This window comes from Electrona antarctica (genome assembly GCF_951216825.1).
Source record: "Electrona antarctica genome assembly, chromosome: 6".
Classification (NCBI taxonomy): Eukaryota; Metazoa; Chordata; class Actinopteri; order Myctophiformes; family Myctophidae; genus Electrona; species Electrona antarctica.
This window is the reverse complement of record NC_136811.1, coordinates 21699386-21714396: the sequence shown is the minus strand read 5'-3', so window position 1 is coordinate 21714396 and position 15011 is coordinate 21699386. Positions and strand designations below refer to the sequence as shown.

Genomic DNA, 15011 nt, shown 5'->3' with positions numbered 1-15011 from the left:
GAAGATGCTTCTGTTTGGGCCTGCAGTAATGCACACACACACACACACACACACACACACACACACACACACACACACACACACACACACACACACACACACACACACACACACACACACACACACACACACACACACACACACACACACACATGTATGGCGTGGGCACTTGTGTGTGCCCTCTCAGCACTCCTGGTCAAGTACCCAATGTATGGTGCACCCGCTGGCCAAGTGGTCCAGGCGCATGCCACATATAGGCTTTGGCCTGACAGCGAGCAGCGTGTTCGAGTCCCGTTCATTAAGACCTTTGCTGCATATCTCTCCACTTCTCTCTCTCTTCTTTCCTGTCCATCTTCACTTAATACTATCAATAAAGGCAGAAAAGACAAAAACAAATCTTAAAAAAGAAAGCACCCAATGTATACCTCTAATTTATTTTAAAATGATGGTGTTGTACAAGCTCACACGGCTCGTATTTTGAATGCATGACATCAAGGGAAAAACTCAACTCAATCATGGAGAGATGAGTGATTGAGTTAGTTAGTGCTCTCTCCTCTTGTGGTCTGTGGCACCGACCTGCATGTCTACAGCATTCCATGGTCCCTTAGCAGCGGGTTCTGGGTTTATCATCCTGATCTGTGTGTGTGTGTGTGTCACACACACACACACACACACACACACACACACACACACACACACACACACACACACACACACACACACACACACACACACCTCTGACACTGTATGTTCCAATTTCAGTTGTATTGGTTTGCTCCCAATCTCAGTTGCCCTCTGGTGGCGGGCGGGTGGTGTTACAGCGTGACACACACACACACAGACAGTTTTGGCCAGCTTCTATAGTTAGTGCTCACTTCGTTCGCAGTTTCTGCCATTAAAAGGCAAAACTCGGCATACAGAAATTAATTTGATGACTGAAGCCTAAAGTTTTAGGCCGGGATAGGGATGGTAGGTATGAGTTGAGAAGGGAATTAAACTTTAAACAACTAGGTGTTGGCACTATTTTGAAGAGTGTGTATTTCTGTTCATGGAGTAAAGCTGTGGAATGGCTTGCCCGAGCTCATTAGTGTGTGTGTGTGTGTGTGTGTGTGTGTGTGTGTGTGTGTGTGTGTGTGTGTGTGTGTGTGTGTGTGTGTGTGTGTGTGTGTGTGTGTGTGTGTGTGTGTGTGTGTGTGTGTGTGTGTGTGTGTGTGTGTGTGTGTGTGTGTGTGTGTGTGTGTGTGTGTGTGTGTGTGTGTGTCCGTGCGCATGCCTGTGTTTACGTGCTTTCTGCCCAAAAGCTTATCAATGGCTGAGTCTCTGTAGGCAGTTACTATGGTAACCGCTGTAAAGGTCTTAAGAACCAGCAAAGTGGTCATGTGTGAGAGGAAAGGAGAGGAGAGGAGAGGGGACCTGAGGAGAGGGGGAAAAAATCACACCTGTGTGAAGTGAGGGGAGCTAATATATTAAAGTCTAACTCATGTTGATTAGGTGATGTAATGGTTATGTAAAACAAACGGTGCCAACACAAACATTAAATGCCATTAACAATAAAGAGACAATATGACGTAAACGACACATTATGACGTAAATGTTCCCTTTATTGTCAATGCCTTTACTAAACAAACTTTGAATTAAAGACAAACATTAAACCTGTGTATAGGAGGGGCTAGCGCCCCTCAAAAACAAAGATGTATTACTGTAACAGGTAGGCAGAAACAAATAGATATGATCGGTAGACACTAGGGAAGGTAGGATCAAAGGATCGGAAAAAGACGATTGATGGGTGATGTAAAGGAGAGAGAGGAACGCAAGTGAGTTCTAGGGTGTGTGTGTGTGTGTGTGTGTGTGTGTGTGTGAGTGATAGAGAGTGTGTGTGTGTGCGCACGAAAAGCGAATGTGGAAGAAAAGAGTCATGGAGAAGGGAGAGAAAATAGAGGGATGTAGAAGTGCAGACAGGAAGCAGAGGGAAGCTAATTGAGCTAGCATAGCTACACAGTGATCGTATCTCACTCTCCATCTCTACACTTAGAAACACAACTCGCCACCCGTATACCATAATTATGTGCATTCTCTGTGTATGTTGTTATTTTGCTAAATATGAATTATTCCAAAAATTAATAATAAATAACATTCAGGGTATACTGTACTGTATATCTGCCGTATTTACTAGTAAAACTATAGGAGCTGTAATACAACATTATGTTCTGTTTGGGTTTTATTTTTTCCCCATTTAGAACATAGCTAGAAAATGTCTGCAGCTGTAATATCTGTGACTACTGGTGGGTGTGTATGAACATAAAGAGGTTAAGGTATGTCATTTCAATCTGCATTTCAGCCAGGCTTGATCTGAATCTAAATGGATTGGCTCAGCATTTATGTTTGTAAAGGGATGATTTGAATCAGAATCACTACGCGCTTCTGTGTGTGTGTGTGTATGTGTGTGTGTGTGTGTGTGGGTGTGGTTGTGTGCGGGTGCACGTGCGTGCGTGCAGACTGGAGGTGCAGCGTATCACAGCAGATGACAGAGCGGAGTGGGTCAGTGATGAAAACCATGGTATGTGTGGAGCCAGAGTACGGAATTAAAGTGGACAGTAGAGCAGGTTCATTGGTCAGGGTCATGATTGTGTAGCCTGATCATGGCCACAGGAAATGTCATCACTGAAAGTGTCATTGGCTGTTTTTCCACCTTAAAAATAGCTTCATGTCACTGGGCCCATGAAAACATAGTGCATGATGTGCTAGGATGGTGACTCTCCACAAGAAGATATCTGTGGACTATTTAGAGCTGCTGACTCCTTCTTTAGGAATCATGGGCCAGCAGTAAAAGCCTTAACCACTTAATCACTATACGTTGCTGTGTAACAAATAGCGGAAATAGCTGATCTACAATGTAATGGACCTCGTAGAGCTGTTTTCTTTTTTTAAACGTTGTCTTACTGATGATCGTACCTCTAGTAATGACTGTAAAGACGACCGTAGTGGACACTACCCTACCTGGGCCCTCATCAAACCCTGTACACTCAAGACACCGCTGCCACCCTTAGATCTCCATATATGGAGCTGACATGTTCTGACATTCCATATGGTGATCTGACCTCATCAAACCCTGTACACTCAAGACACGCTCCATATATGGCCAGTACACAATGATCTGACCCCCCATTCCAAAGCGCCAGCGCCGCCCAGCAGTCTGCTGTCAGCCAGGCGGATGCGAATGGCGAGGTCGCTTCTCGCCCTCAGGCGTTTTACTGGTGTTATGTCCCTCGTTTTGCCGTTCACATCAGCACATCTTGTGCACCGGTTTTAGAATTAATTAAATTCACTTGTTTGTTATCAACAGCCTGTGTAGTATTTTGAGCATGAGCCAGTAATAACATACGTCTGCTAACTTCTAATGCCCTTTAGGGAATGTCTTTCCATATCATATCATCCAGTTTCCATGTTAACATTTACTCTTATCAGACCACATTGTAAATATTTCTTAGTATCAAGCAAGCACTCTTATTTTCCCCCTTACCGTATTATCCGCTTACTGTTCAGCACTGATTATATGTTAAGCAGTGTTTAGGTTGTTTCAGTCACTTCAGCGACTGAACAAACAGTGCCGGATGGAAGTTAACAAAATCTCCTCAAGGGGATGTGTGGTAGAAAATAAAACCACTCTTATTCATCCATACAGTCTGCTTGCTCCCCTGGTCTGACATTGTATCCCGTCCTGTGGTAAATGTTTTAGAGCCAAACTGACTATTAACCACAACATTATTCTTGAACACGGCTTATAAATTAAAACTTCACTAAATGTGTATTTTATATTTACTTGTTTTCTTGTTAAAAAAAACATTGATACTCGGTGTTATAGCTCTCTCCAAAATCACAAAAGCACAGCAGCAACAAGAGAACAAAAATAAACATTTCCTATGGCAGCATTGTATTCAAAGAACAGTGAGTTTGCTTGGAGTTGCTCACTTCCTGAAGCATTTGCAGACCACAGGCCGACTAAGGCCAGCAGAGCACAACAACGAGACTGAATGCATGTTCTGCAGGGTGTCGCCCAAGACCCAAACTCACAAAAGTACATTATGAATTAAACATAGCAAACTTACAAGCTCACAACTTGTCGCATTGCACACATTATAGCAGATTATTCTAAAGCAGTGGTTCTCAAAGTGGGACCTTCAGAGTTCCTTGATGGGGTTCCAAATGGACCCTTAGAGGTCTGAAACTCTTCAGAGTTATGGGGGTCTTCAAAATATAACAGTTTGAGACCCACTAGGGCTCTGACAGTGCTTTGACAGTGCTTTGTTATAGCATTAGAGAGAGGCGCTTATTCAGGAATTGGAAATGAAGCAGAAGCTGAAGACTTGTTTGTAGAGCAGATCAATGTAAAATGCTGCTTGATTGCACTGGCCAATTGCTACTCTTTCAGTTCACCCGTGTGTGTGTGCGTGTGTGCGTGCGTGCGTGCGTGCGTGCGTGCGTGCGTGTGTGTGTGTGTGTGTGTTTGTGTGTGTTGTTTTCCTCACTTAGCAAGAAGAAGAGCTGTGTTCTAAAGCGGTGATAAAATGAACGCCAAGGAAGAAGTGTAGCTCACTTTCAGGCCTGAGGCTATCTCACAGTAGCTTGGCGCAGCCAGCCAGACTTCATCTGCCCCTAAGCCTATAATGCATATGCATATGTGCAGCGCAGTGGTATATTAGTATCGCAACGCAAGGCTAATCTCACAGTACACCCAGATATACGCGACAAGGCGCGACAAAAAGCCACTCGCGGCAGGATCGAGTCTCTTCCTGGTTTTTAGACAGCTGGTGGATGGAAATGAAGCTCCACCCACGCAGCAAAATGCCACGTGGGCAAAGCGTTTCCGTTTTTTTGGCCGACGCGGAATTTTGCCGCGTGGGTGGAGCTTCATTTCCATCCACCAGCTGTCTAGAGTGTCTAGTTTAGAGATTCCTGCCACGAGCGGCTTTTTGTCGTGCCTTGTCGCGTATATCTGCAGGTGTACTGACAGGAATGGATACATCATCTGTCTCCACAGGTCATCTGTTGATTGCAATGCAGTGCACCTTTGGATTTTCTTTGAGTTTGGCCTCTCAGAGTCCCTGCAAGGCTGCACAATACCTTGAATTTAGTTTCTTGATTAAGAAAGTGATTAAGAACTAGACCTGGCTTCCAGTTGGGCACCTGCTGACATTGGTAGTGTAGCAGTAGGAACATGATGATATGATGGTGGCATTGGTAGTGTAGCAGTAGGAACACCTGCTGACATTGGTAGTGTAGCAGTAGGAACACCTGCTGACATTGGTAGTGTAGCAGTAGGAACCTGCTGACATTGGTAGTGTAGCAGTAGAACATGATGATATGACCTGCTGACATTGGTAGTGTAGCAGTAGAACATGATGATATGACCTGCTGACATTGGTAGTGTAGCAGTAGAACATGATGATATGACCTGCTGACATTGGTAGTGTAGCAGTAGGAACATGATGATATGACCTGCTGACATTGGTAGTGTAGCAGTAGGAACATGATGATATGACCTGCTGACATTGGTAGTGTAGCAGTAGGAACATGATGATATGATGCTGACATTGGTAGTGTAGCAGTAGGAACCTGCTGACATTGGTAGTGTAGCAGTAGGAACATGTTCATATGATGGTGGCAAGCGTCTTATCAGAGACTTGTGGGATACCAGATCGGCCTTATGTTCAGTGGTGGAAAGTAACTAGGTACATTTACTGAAGTACAATTTTGAGTTATTTGTACTTTACTTGAGTATTTCCAATTTCCAGTACTTTTTCTTCTACTCCACTACATCTCAGAGGCAAATATTGTACTTTTACTCCATTTATGTGACAACTTTACTACTTTAGTTACATTGTAGATTTTGATTATTATTACAAAACATACAGTAACAACTTCAGCCCTATACTGTACACTGTACAGCGAATCTACAAGCTCACAATGCATTTGCTCAAATGTCATTGACAATAGATGTAGATGACAAAGATGTGGTAAATTACGATACACACATAAATGACAAAGTAAAGCATCAACGTGTTGATTCTATCAAAACCACTTTCTCTTCCCGTCTCTGTCCTCCTCCCATGCAGCTGTAAGCTGAGTGAGCAACAGGAACATCAGACATGGGGAAGCAGAACAGCAAGCTCCGTCCCGAGGTGATGCAGGACCTGCTGGAGAGCACGGACTTCACGGAGCACGAGATCCAGGAGTGGTACAAGGGCTTCCTGAGGGACTGCCCCAGCGGAAACCTCTCCATGGAGGAGTTCAAGAAGATCTACGGCAACTTCTTCCCGTACGGCGACGCCTCCAAGTTCGCCGAGCACGTGTTCCGCACGTTCGACGCCAACGGCGACGGCACGATAGACTTCCGAGAGTTCATCATCGCACTGAGCGTGACGTCGCGCGGCAAGCTGGAGCAGAAGTTGAAGTGGGCCTTCAGCATGTACGACCTTGACGGGAACGGCTACATCAGCAAGGCAGAGATGCTGGAGATTGTACAGGTGAGGGGCTGCGTAATGGTGATCCCATATTGTTGAAATGGTGGCGTGGGCTCCTTAGAACAGTGGTTCCCAAACTGTAGTTTGGGGGGTCCCCAGATGTTTGGTTTAATGCGCAACCTTGTTTTCTGACTCGACAGTAACCATATACCTCTATCAACATACAGTCTGTGTATACAGGCTATCTGCACATTTCTAAAGTTAAAGACGTTTAAGACCTTTATAATATCAAACTGGCCTAATTGTCAAATATTAGGCAAGAAAGGGAAACACTGTGAAAATAGACGATCTACAAGCTCACAATTCCTCGCCGGTCAAGGAGTTGTAAGCTTGTAGTTTGGCTATAACCCTAACCCTAACCTCCCAACCCTATGATGGCCAACATGGGGAAATTGGACATTAGGCATAACGACTAAATTGGGACAAAAAAGGAAACCAGGGCAGCTTAAATAATGTAAATTGAGAGCTATAACAGGAGACACATGAAGAAACACAAAGTCTACTGTGTGTTTTGGATTCCAGTCAAGGACTCTGTGTGACCCGAGACGTAACTCTGAAGTCTGAATTGATTTCCATCTCTCTCTCAGACAAACATACACATAGACCAGGGGTTCTCAACGTTTTTGGCCGGGGACCCCCGAAAATGCTTTGGCAACGTCTCGGGACCCCCGCCCCGCCCCCTCCCGACCCCCAATATAAATTGACTGCTACAATAACCTTAAACCATTTTGGGCGGGAACCCCTTTTGGTGTTTTAAGCATTGTTATAATTTAGCTATTTAAAAATAGCAGATCTACAAGCTCATGTACGAGCTTGTAGGTCTGCTATTTTTGAAAAATCTTTTTTTTTTTTTTTAATAATTTGGGGACCCCCTAAAATAATTTGTCGACCCCCCGAGGGGTCGCGACCCACGGGTTGAGAATCCCTGACATAGACATAGAAACTGCAGTATCGGCCAGTGCAGTGATAAGTAAACACAGAGCAGCACAAACAACACTACCACTGTATCCATTACATTCTGTTCATGAGACATGCTTGTCAGGAAAAACAGAGCAGTCCCCCTCCAGTATTATTTAGCATTTTTCAGCTGCTTACTGTTTTCCTATGCCAACACTGTACATACTGTAGATTCCAGAGGCACCATAGGCCATTTCTGACATACAGTTTGAGTGCGAGACCCCTCCTGCAACACTAGTTGACTGGAAGCACTGTTATCAATGCTGACAAGACCATTTTATTGGAATTGAACTTTTTCTTTGTGTTCCATCTGCCTCTTTGTGACTGAATGACGGCTACAAACAACACCCTTGACAACTTGTCAACTTACCCCCTATTCCGGTCTAAAGAATGACACAAAATTGGCCTTTCTTTCAGGCACAGAAAGAAACAGTACAACTTAAAGGGACACTTCACCCTTTTTGCAAAAAAAGATATATGTTAATGGTGTTTAGAACACTTTCCTGGGGTCTTTATGTGTGTAATATGTGGTTTTAGATATTTTAGACACTGGCCTCACTTCCTTCCTGGACTATGTACAATTTATATGTTCAATATATTGAACATAATTCCTGTGGCCAGCCAATGAGGGATTTTGGGATGTTTTTGGGACTTCATTTGAAACATAGGCCGTCTATTTAATTGATGAATGCCCCAAACAACACAGTTTACAGAGACCACCCCTCCCCCATCTGACGACGTTGTCAGTGATCTGTCTGATATAGCCTTGTTCAATTATTATATCATTATAAACTCTGTGTTTAGGTCAGGATTATTACATAAAATGAATAGCTTAATAATAATGACATTTGCTATGTCTCTGAAACAGTGTAGTTGACAGTACTTCAAGCGGTTTAGCTTGCTGTGAGCTGATATGATTGTGTAATTTCTTGTTTATTTTGCCTTGATCCACTGTTGGTCCTACACCTGCCATCCAGCGGATATGCAAGTTTTATTTGTTCTTATATATATACACTATATACCTAAAAATCACACCTGTGTGAACTGAGTGGTGTAAGGTCTTATATAGCCTGATCAGCTGTGGTCTGACGTAATGTCTGACGTAATGAAATCACACCCGGGTGAACTGGGTGACCGTAGCAACCATGCTCATTTTTTGGTACAGACAGACAGACAGACAGACAGACAGACAGACAGACAGACAGACAGACAGACAGACAGACAGACAGACAGACAGAGTACATACACACACATACACACATACACACACACAGGGACACATAAACACACACATAGCTGCGGCGTATTGGAGCGGCCAGGCACCGCTCAAAACAAACATCCAAGTAATGGTCCATGGGAGCAAACAAACAACGCATGCCAAACGTCAGTGACACTGACAGCAAAATAAACAGTTAATGAGGTGAGCTTAAAGGAGAATTCCATGCTAGAAGGCTTTCTTACCTTTCTTTGTAGTCATTACGTCCCCACCAAAGAGGTCCAGGTGTTTATTTGTGCAAAAACTCCTTATTGGCTATTTCCCCTACCATAAGCCCTCAATGAATTGCATTGAATGGAATGGGAATTGAATGGGGCTATGGGGTGTTGTGCTAATTCGCTTATTTCCATCGAAATAAGTAGTAAAGTGTGCCGCTTGGGATATTATTTACATTATGAAGAGAGGATATATACAAAAAAATTATAATTGTGAGCGATGGAAATAAGCGAATTAGCACAACACCCCATAGGCTCATTCAATTCCCATTCAATTCAATGCAATTCATGTAGGGCTTATGGTAGGGGAAATAGCCATGTTTTTGCACAAAATAACACCTGGACCTCTTTGGTGGGGACATAACAACTACAAAGAAAGGTAAGAAAGCCTTTTAGTATGGAATTCTCCTTTAAATAGACAGGCAATTTGGTCAGCTGCTTGAAAAGTCCGTGATGCACACACGTTACATTCATCACCCACCTCTCGAGACGGAGACTGTTGACTCCGTCACTAAGGAAAATAGGGCGCAGCGCTTTGGGTGTTTTTCCTTTATTTTTTTGACGATGGGTTCTCAGATTGCCCACCTAGTGTAAAAAGAGTATCTTCCTGAACAAGCTCACAAGCTTAGCCTTCAGAGGGGGAAAAACTGCCATCATGATTTCCATTTTACAAGAGTGTTGTAAAACCATGATGTTATTCATTCTCAAAATAGAACTCCTACTCCTCACTGAAAGTAAAAAACATAGAAAGATCCTCTTCACGGAAAGTGTTTGTAGGAAGCTTCATGAATACCTCTCATCTCGACCTCGTACTCAAAGATAAACTATTTAAAACCATAACAACATAATGTGGTTTAGTTAGAAAAATAGGGAGAGAAAAAAGGAAATAAAATTGGCTGGAGGTCTTTGAGAATGGGAAGATAGAAAAGGACTCATAGACTTATTTGATTAACAAAGGATTTGTTCAACGATTGATAGAGCTTTGTGTCTAGGAAGTCATTAAGTTCTGGTATTACAATCCCCATGGAGATTCCAACTAATATATTTACATGGTGGTGGCTAGATATGGCTGCAAGCCACATTCAAACAACTACTGATAGTAAACCGATTTCCCTAACCTCCTTATCAAAGTGTAGTTTGGACAAATCTGATTAGAGTTTCTCCTACTGTAGGTGTGTTAGATTTATCCTTGCCATACACAGCCTCTATCTAGATAGGACCTTGATACACTCCCTCTGCATTAAGCTTGTAATACCATGGGGCAGATAGAGGCAAAGCTAAGCTGCCTATATTCATGTTTATTAAACTGGCTATATAGTAGATATGGTTTAATTTAATGGAGGTCAGTTTGTGCTACCTTTCCGTTTTTTAATGACCCCAGACATTTTATCTTGCATTATCGTGACACATTTTACATACACATAAACCTTTTTCCATTTCACTTTGATAGCTTGGAAAACCATTTGTCAACAGGCATGGGGAGTTTGATGTTTCTGTCATATTCTGTGATATTTCAGTCACCTGTTGTATTTCAATAAGACAATGAAAGTCATCCAAAGTGCCTTTTCAGAGGAAACTGACGGAGTCTCTTAAAGGAGCAATTACTCATGATGGCTTGAATACAGAGAGAATTTTCTTTGGTATAGCATTACTTTATCTAATCCCAAAACCAAGAGAAGTGTGCTGAAAAATAAGATTTGGATTTGGAAGTGCTAGGTTTGACTGCATCCTTACAGTATAATACCAAGTGTCCTGCATCCATGTGTATGCTCTGTACTCCTGTATTGTTTTAATGTTGTTGTTTTTTTGCTTCTGGCGTACTGTCGTGCACAGGCAAGGAACACACCTACCTACCTACTCTAGGCATTCTCTATTCACACTCACGCCCACACATTGTTTTAAACAGAAAAGCAATGTATTTTTAATATTGAGGGCATGGACTATATACGGGACACATGGGATTATGCGTTGTGTTGGAGTTTGAAAACAGATTGTTGATACATTTGTGCTGACTTTTTCACCCAACGGCCAGTATTTGTTATATTGGGATTTTTTTTAAATTATTTTCTGTAGGGAGAGTGTGATTAAGCTCTTGCTATTTATAGCTCAGGAACACCCTTGGTCTGTCTCACCGATTTAACAGGCCTGCGGTTGGGAGGCTGGGGGGGGGGGGGGGGGGTCATGGAAAAGTGACATCCGTTATCTGAGCTGTGCAGCGGTGTTGAGTTCACCTTTGAAAAAGAAGAAGACAAGGGAGAAACGGCAAGCGGGGGTGGCATTTCCTGCTGAAGTACTCTTTGTGTAAACAGACCTTCTGCACTGTGTGTGTGTGTGTGTGTGTGTGTGTGCGTGTGCGTGCATGTGCGTGTGTGCGTGCATGTGCGTGTGTGTGTGTGAGAGAGAGAGACCTCTCCCCTCACACTGCTATTTTGGTCTCCGGCGGGAACATTTGTTCATTTGTCCCATTTCAGCTTCCCCTAATTCTTGTTAAACAGTAAGCTCATCTTGTGTGTGTGTTTTTTTCTTTTTCTTTTTTCTTTTTTGCATTGGGTGTAATTTTCAGGATCAAGAGGTCTGTGATGGATGGAGATGTGTCCCAAGTGACCTCACCCAATGTGGGGCTGTTGGGGCCAAAATAGAACCAACTGACCATTGGCTGACAGCCACAGGGGTCAAGGTCTTTGACAGAGCATCTCTCTGTACCAATGGGTCACTTCCTCATTTTTCTTTGGCCAGTGATGTTTTGACCGACATTTTAACAAAAAGGTGTTGAGAAGGATATATCGGTCTGGCTCTAATTTGCACAACAACAATCATTATGAGTTGTCTTGTGTGGAGAATGCCGCCGCACCAGTACCTGTATGCTGATTGGCGTAATACAGGCGATGGCCCAACTACAGCCGAACATGTACACACATCAATCAGACAAACCCACAACGTCGCTCAGAACCCCCGCTGGTTTCAGCTCTCAGGAGTATCAGCTCTAAAATAATGAAAGAAGAAGCATATATGGAGGATGGAGATGAGATGTGTCATAGACATTAGACATAGGAGCAGATACATAGGAGCAGATACAGGCCATGTACGCTTATTATAAGCGACTTTGGGGCTTATTTTTCAACTTACTTACAAGCGACTTATTCAAGTCGCCTGTAAATAATGGTGGATGCGGGTTGTGGGTTTTTTGGGCTTGTTTCTAAAGTGTAGTTGCTTATTTGGGCTTGTTTCCTAAGGTTGTTTAAACCAGTCGTTCTCAAACATTTTCATGTTTTGTCCATGGACCCCCATCTGAAAATATGTTGTGCCAGGGACCCCCGTATACAACTCCTCATCTGGTTGGCTTGATCAGGCTGATTAGGATGGGGGGTGTGGCATGCAAGCCATCGGACTGTTGTTTTGTCTGTGTTTTTTTTATATTGTAGGTTGAATGCCTAATGCCTATTTTAGTTTTATTTTATTATTATAACGTGTTTTTATTGATGTCTCTATGACAGCTGCTGTAATACCTTAATTTCACCTCAGGGATGGATAATTTGTTGTTACTGTAAAATGTTTCAAAAACATATTCCAAAAATTTCACTTTTTCTTTCAAGATTTTTGGAAAATGGCAGATCTAGATCATGTATGATCGTCTATTTTCAAATAGCCGATGTATATAGGTTTAAAGTGCTCATGTAGCCTATAGTCCCTTCTTTTGGGATTGTTTTCATAGACCTGGTTGCTTATTTCTCTCACAAAATCTGGCAACGCTGAATACATGCTATGTGTGTGTATGGGTGTACACTGGTATAATGTGTGTTTGTGCAGAGTCTGTGTACTATTCACATAGATAGAACAGCTGGTCTGGGAACAGGAGGGACAGTGTTGAGAAGGAATACCTTTGTGTTTGCATGAGCAGAAGATGGTATGTGTCCTTCTGCACACTTTCACATTCAGTATTGTATGGCAACTGGCACGTTGCCAATGTTAACAAAAAAGTAGAAGAATAGAATAATAGACTACTATGTGCAAGCTAAAAAAAAACGTTGCTCTTTTTGCTTGCTCAAATGATGATGCCATACTGCAAAAATAGTCAATCTATAAGCCTCATAAGTTGACTATTTTTGCGGTATGGCATCGTCGTTTGATGAAGTATTACTCGGCCATAGGTGGTTAAAGCCATAATATTAGTGCAGAAATGTTATTGCTGATATATTGGAGTTGAGCTGAGGCCCAAGACAGAGGGAATCCCTCAGTGATATGCAGTTCAGAGATTAGTGAACTCTCCCCTCACCCCTGAGTCCTGACAAATGAATGCTTAACTGTTGTTTGACATCTAATGTAATCAAAATCTCACTCATGACAGAAAGCTCTGGGAAGATCGGGAAGCTCTGGTTTGTGCTTACTTGTATACAGTATATTCGACTTTAGATTATGTATGAATCGTGGTAATGGACTGGTATGGACCTAGTGGAAATAATTAGGTCTCTGCATAGAGATCTGGGGGCGTATGAGTGTCCATCTACAAAATAGATGCTTCTTCTTGTTGAGAATTCTAGAGACTCCTGTTGTGAATTGTGACTCTAGAGTTCTAGAAGTTAAAGTGGATGTTTGCCTCACAATGTCGCCCATGGGTGCTAGTTTTTGTCTCTCTGCTTTTCCGCTCCCTCCATTGGTTCCTGGTTGCTGCCCACACCAAAACACTGATGTTGGCCTACAGGGCAACCAAAGGTATGGTACCCTGATAACCTTCAAAGCCTGATTCAACCCTACAACCTGCTCAGAAACACAGGAAAGCTGTCTGAACCTTCCCTACAGCTACAACACACGGCACAAGGCTCTGCACATCCCAGACTCTTCTCTCCCCATTGCAGTCAGTACTGCAGACTCATCCCCTGGCACTTCACTCTCCCTATACCCCTCACCCCCTAGAATTTCACTCTTATTTCACATTTCATTAACTTTGCGCTTACCTGATCACCATCTCAGTATATTAAAACAAGCACTGGGTATATGCAGTATGTCAACAATGAAGCAAAGTAACGCTGATCGGGATTAGAAATTCCATTTCACTCAATAGACTGCTGCATTGAACGCATCCCAAAATGAACTGATCTACAAGCTATCATCGCGTTGCAGTTACATTTGTGAATGCCTTGTAGATTTGTTGTTGTCAAGCAAGCAACACCATTGTACGATCATGAAGTATAAATCAAGCGTGATGCTGAGGGACTCTACTTTGGTGTTTCTCTCACATAAACTATGCCTACTTAACCTCAAAACCATGCATGCCCACATTGGCCAAACACCAGAGAGAGTCTGGAGACGTTCCGTTGATTTGACTGGAAGCGGTGCGTTCACCATGATCCAAGGAATCATGGTGATCCAAGGAACAACTAAGCACTTGAGCATTAATGGACCCCCAACAAGAGAGTGGAATGTTCAGAGAGGATTTCAGATTTCTTTTGGAAAAGGACAAAACATCAAATGCTCTCAGGCATCTGTGGCAGTGCCATCAGTAGTTGTTGTTGATGATGTGTGACTGATTTGTAACTGGTTATACTTTTGTCTATACTTTTTGTCTAATAAAAGTATATTGTCCTAAATCTGGAGACAATTCATAATTAATATGTAAACTAGACATAGATATTCTACTGTGCACAAATATGTACTATATACATAAATATTCGTGTTTGAGCACAAAATGCATTTTGAGAACCCAAAAATGTTCCGCCTCCTCCCTCACACCTTCAGGTTCTGGAGAGGGGAAGAACAGCTCCCTATACCCCGTCCTGCCACCTTATGCCTCAATTGATGCTAGCGATCGACCAAGATGTGACTATAATGCAGAGCTGACATATCTTGGTCACTCGCTCTCATGTTTGTTTTCTTGACCACAATGTAAGAATATATTTAAACAGATCCTTGGTTTATTGTTTACCTGTGGTAATGTGGTATCCTGTTTGTGTACAGATATTATTGTATAGACTGATGCTAGGTTCCTGGTTAAACTAGTAACCTAGCTTTTCTGCATTTTACATTATGCCAAAATAATTGTAGTTT

General features: G+C 42.6%; 1 protein-coding gene across 3 annotated transcripts in view; it reads left to right on the top strand.

Annotated features, from left to right (window-relative positions):
* Positions 1-15011, top strand: part of ncalda (neurocalcin delta a) — an 83239-nt gene that overhangs the window by 54277 nt on the left and 13951 nt on the right. For all 3 annotated transcript variants that reach the window (XM_079502531.1, XM_079502529.1, XM_079502530.1), the window contains one exon: positions 6114-6524. In XM_079502531.1, coding sequence (XP_079358657.1) covers positions 6147-6524 — 378 coding nt within the window. In that variant the 5' untranslated portion in view covers positions 6114-6146. The remainder of the gene's footprint in view (positions 1-6113; positions 6525-15011) is intronic.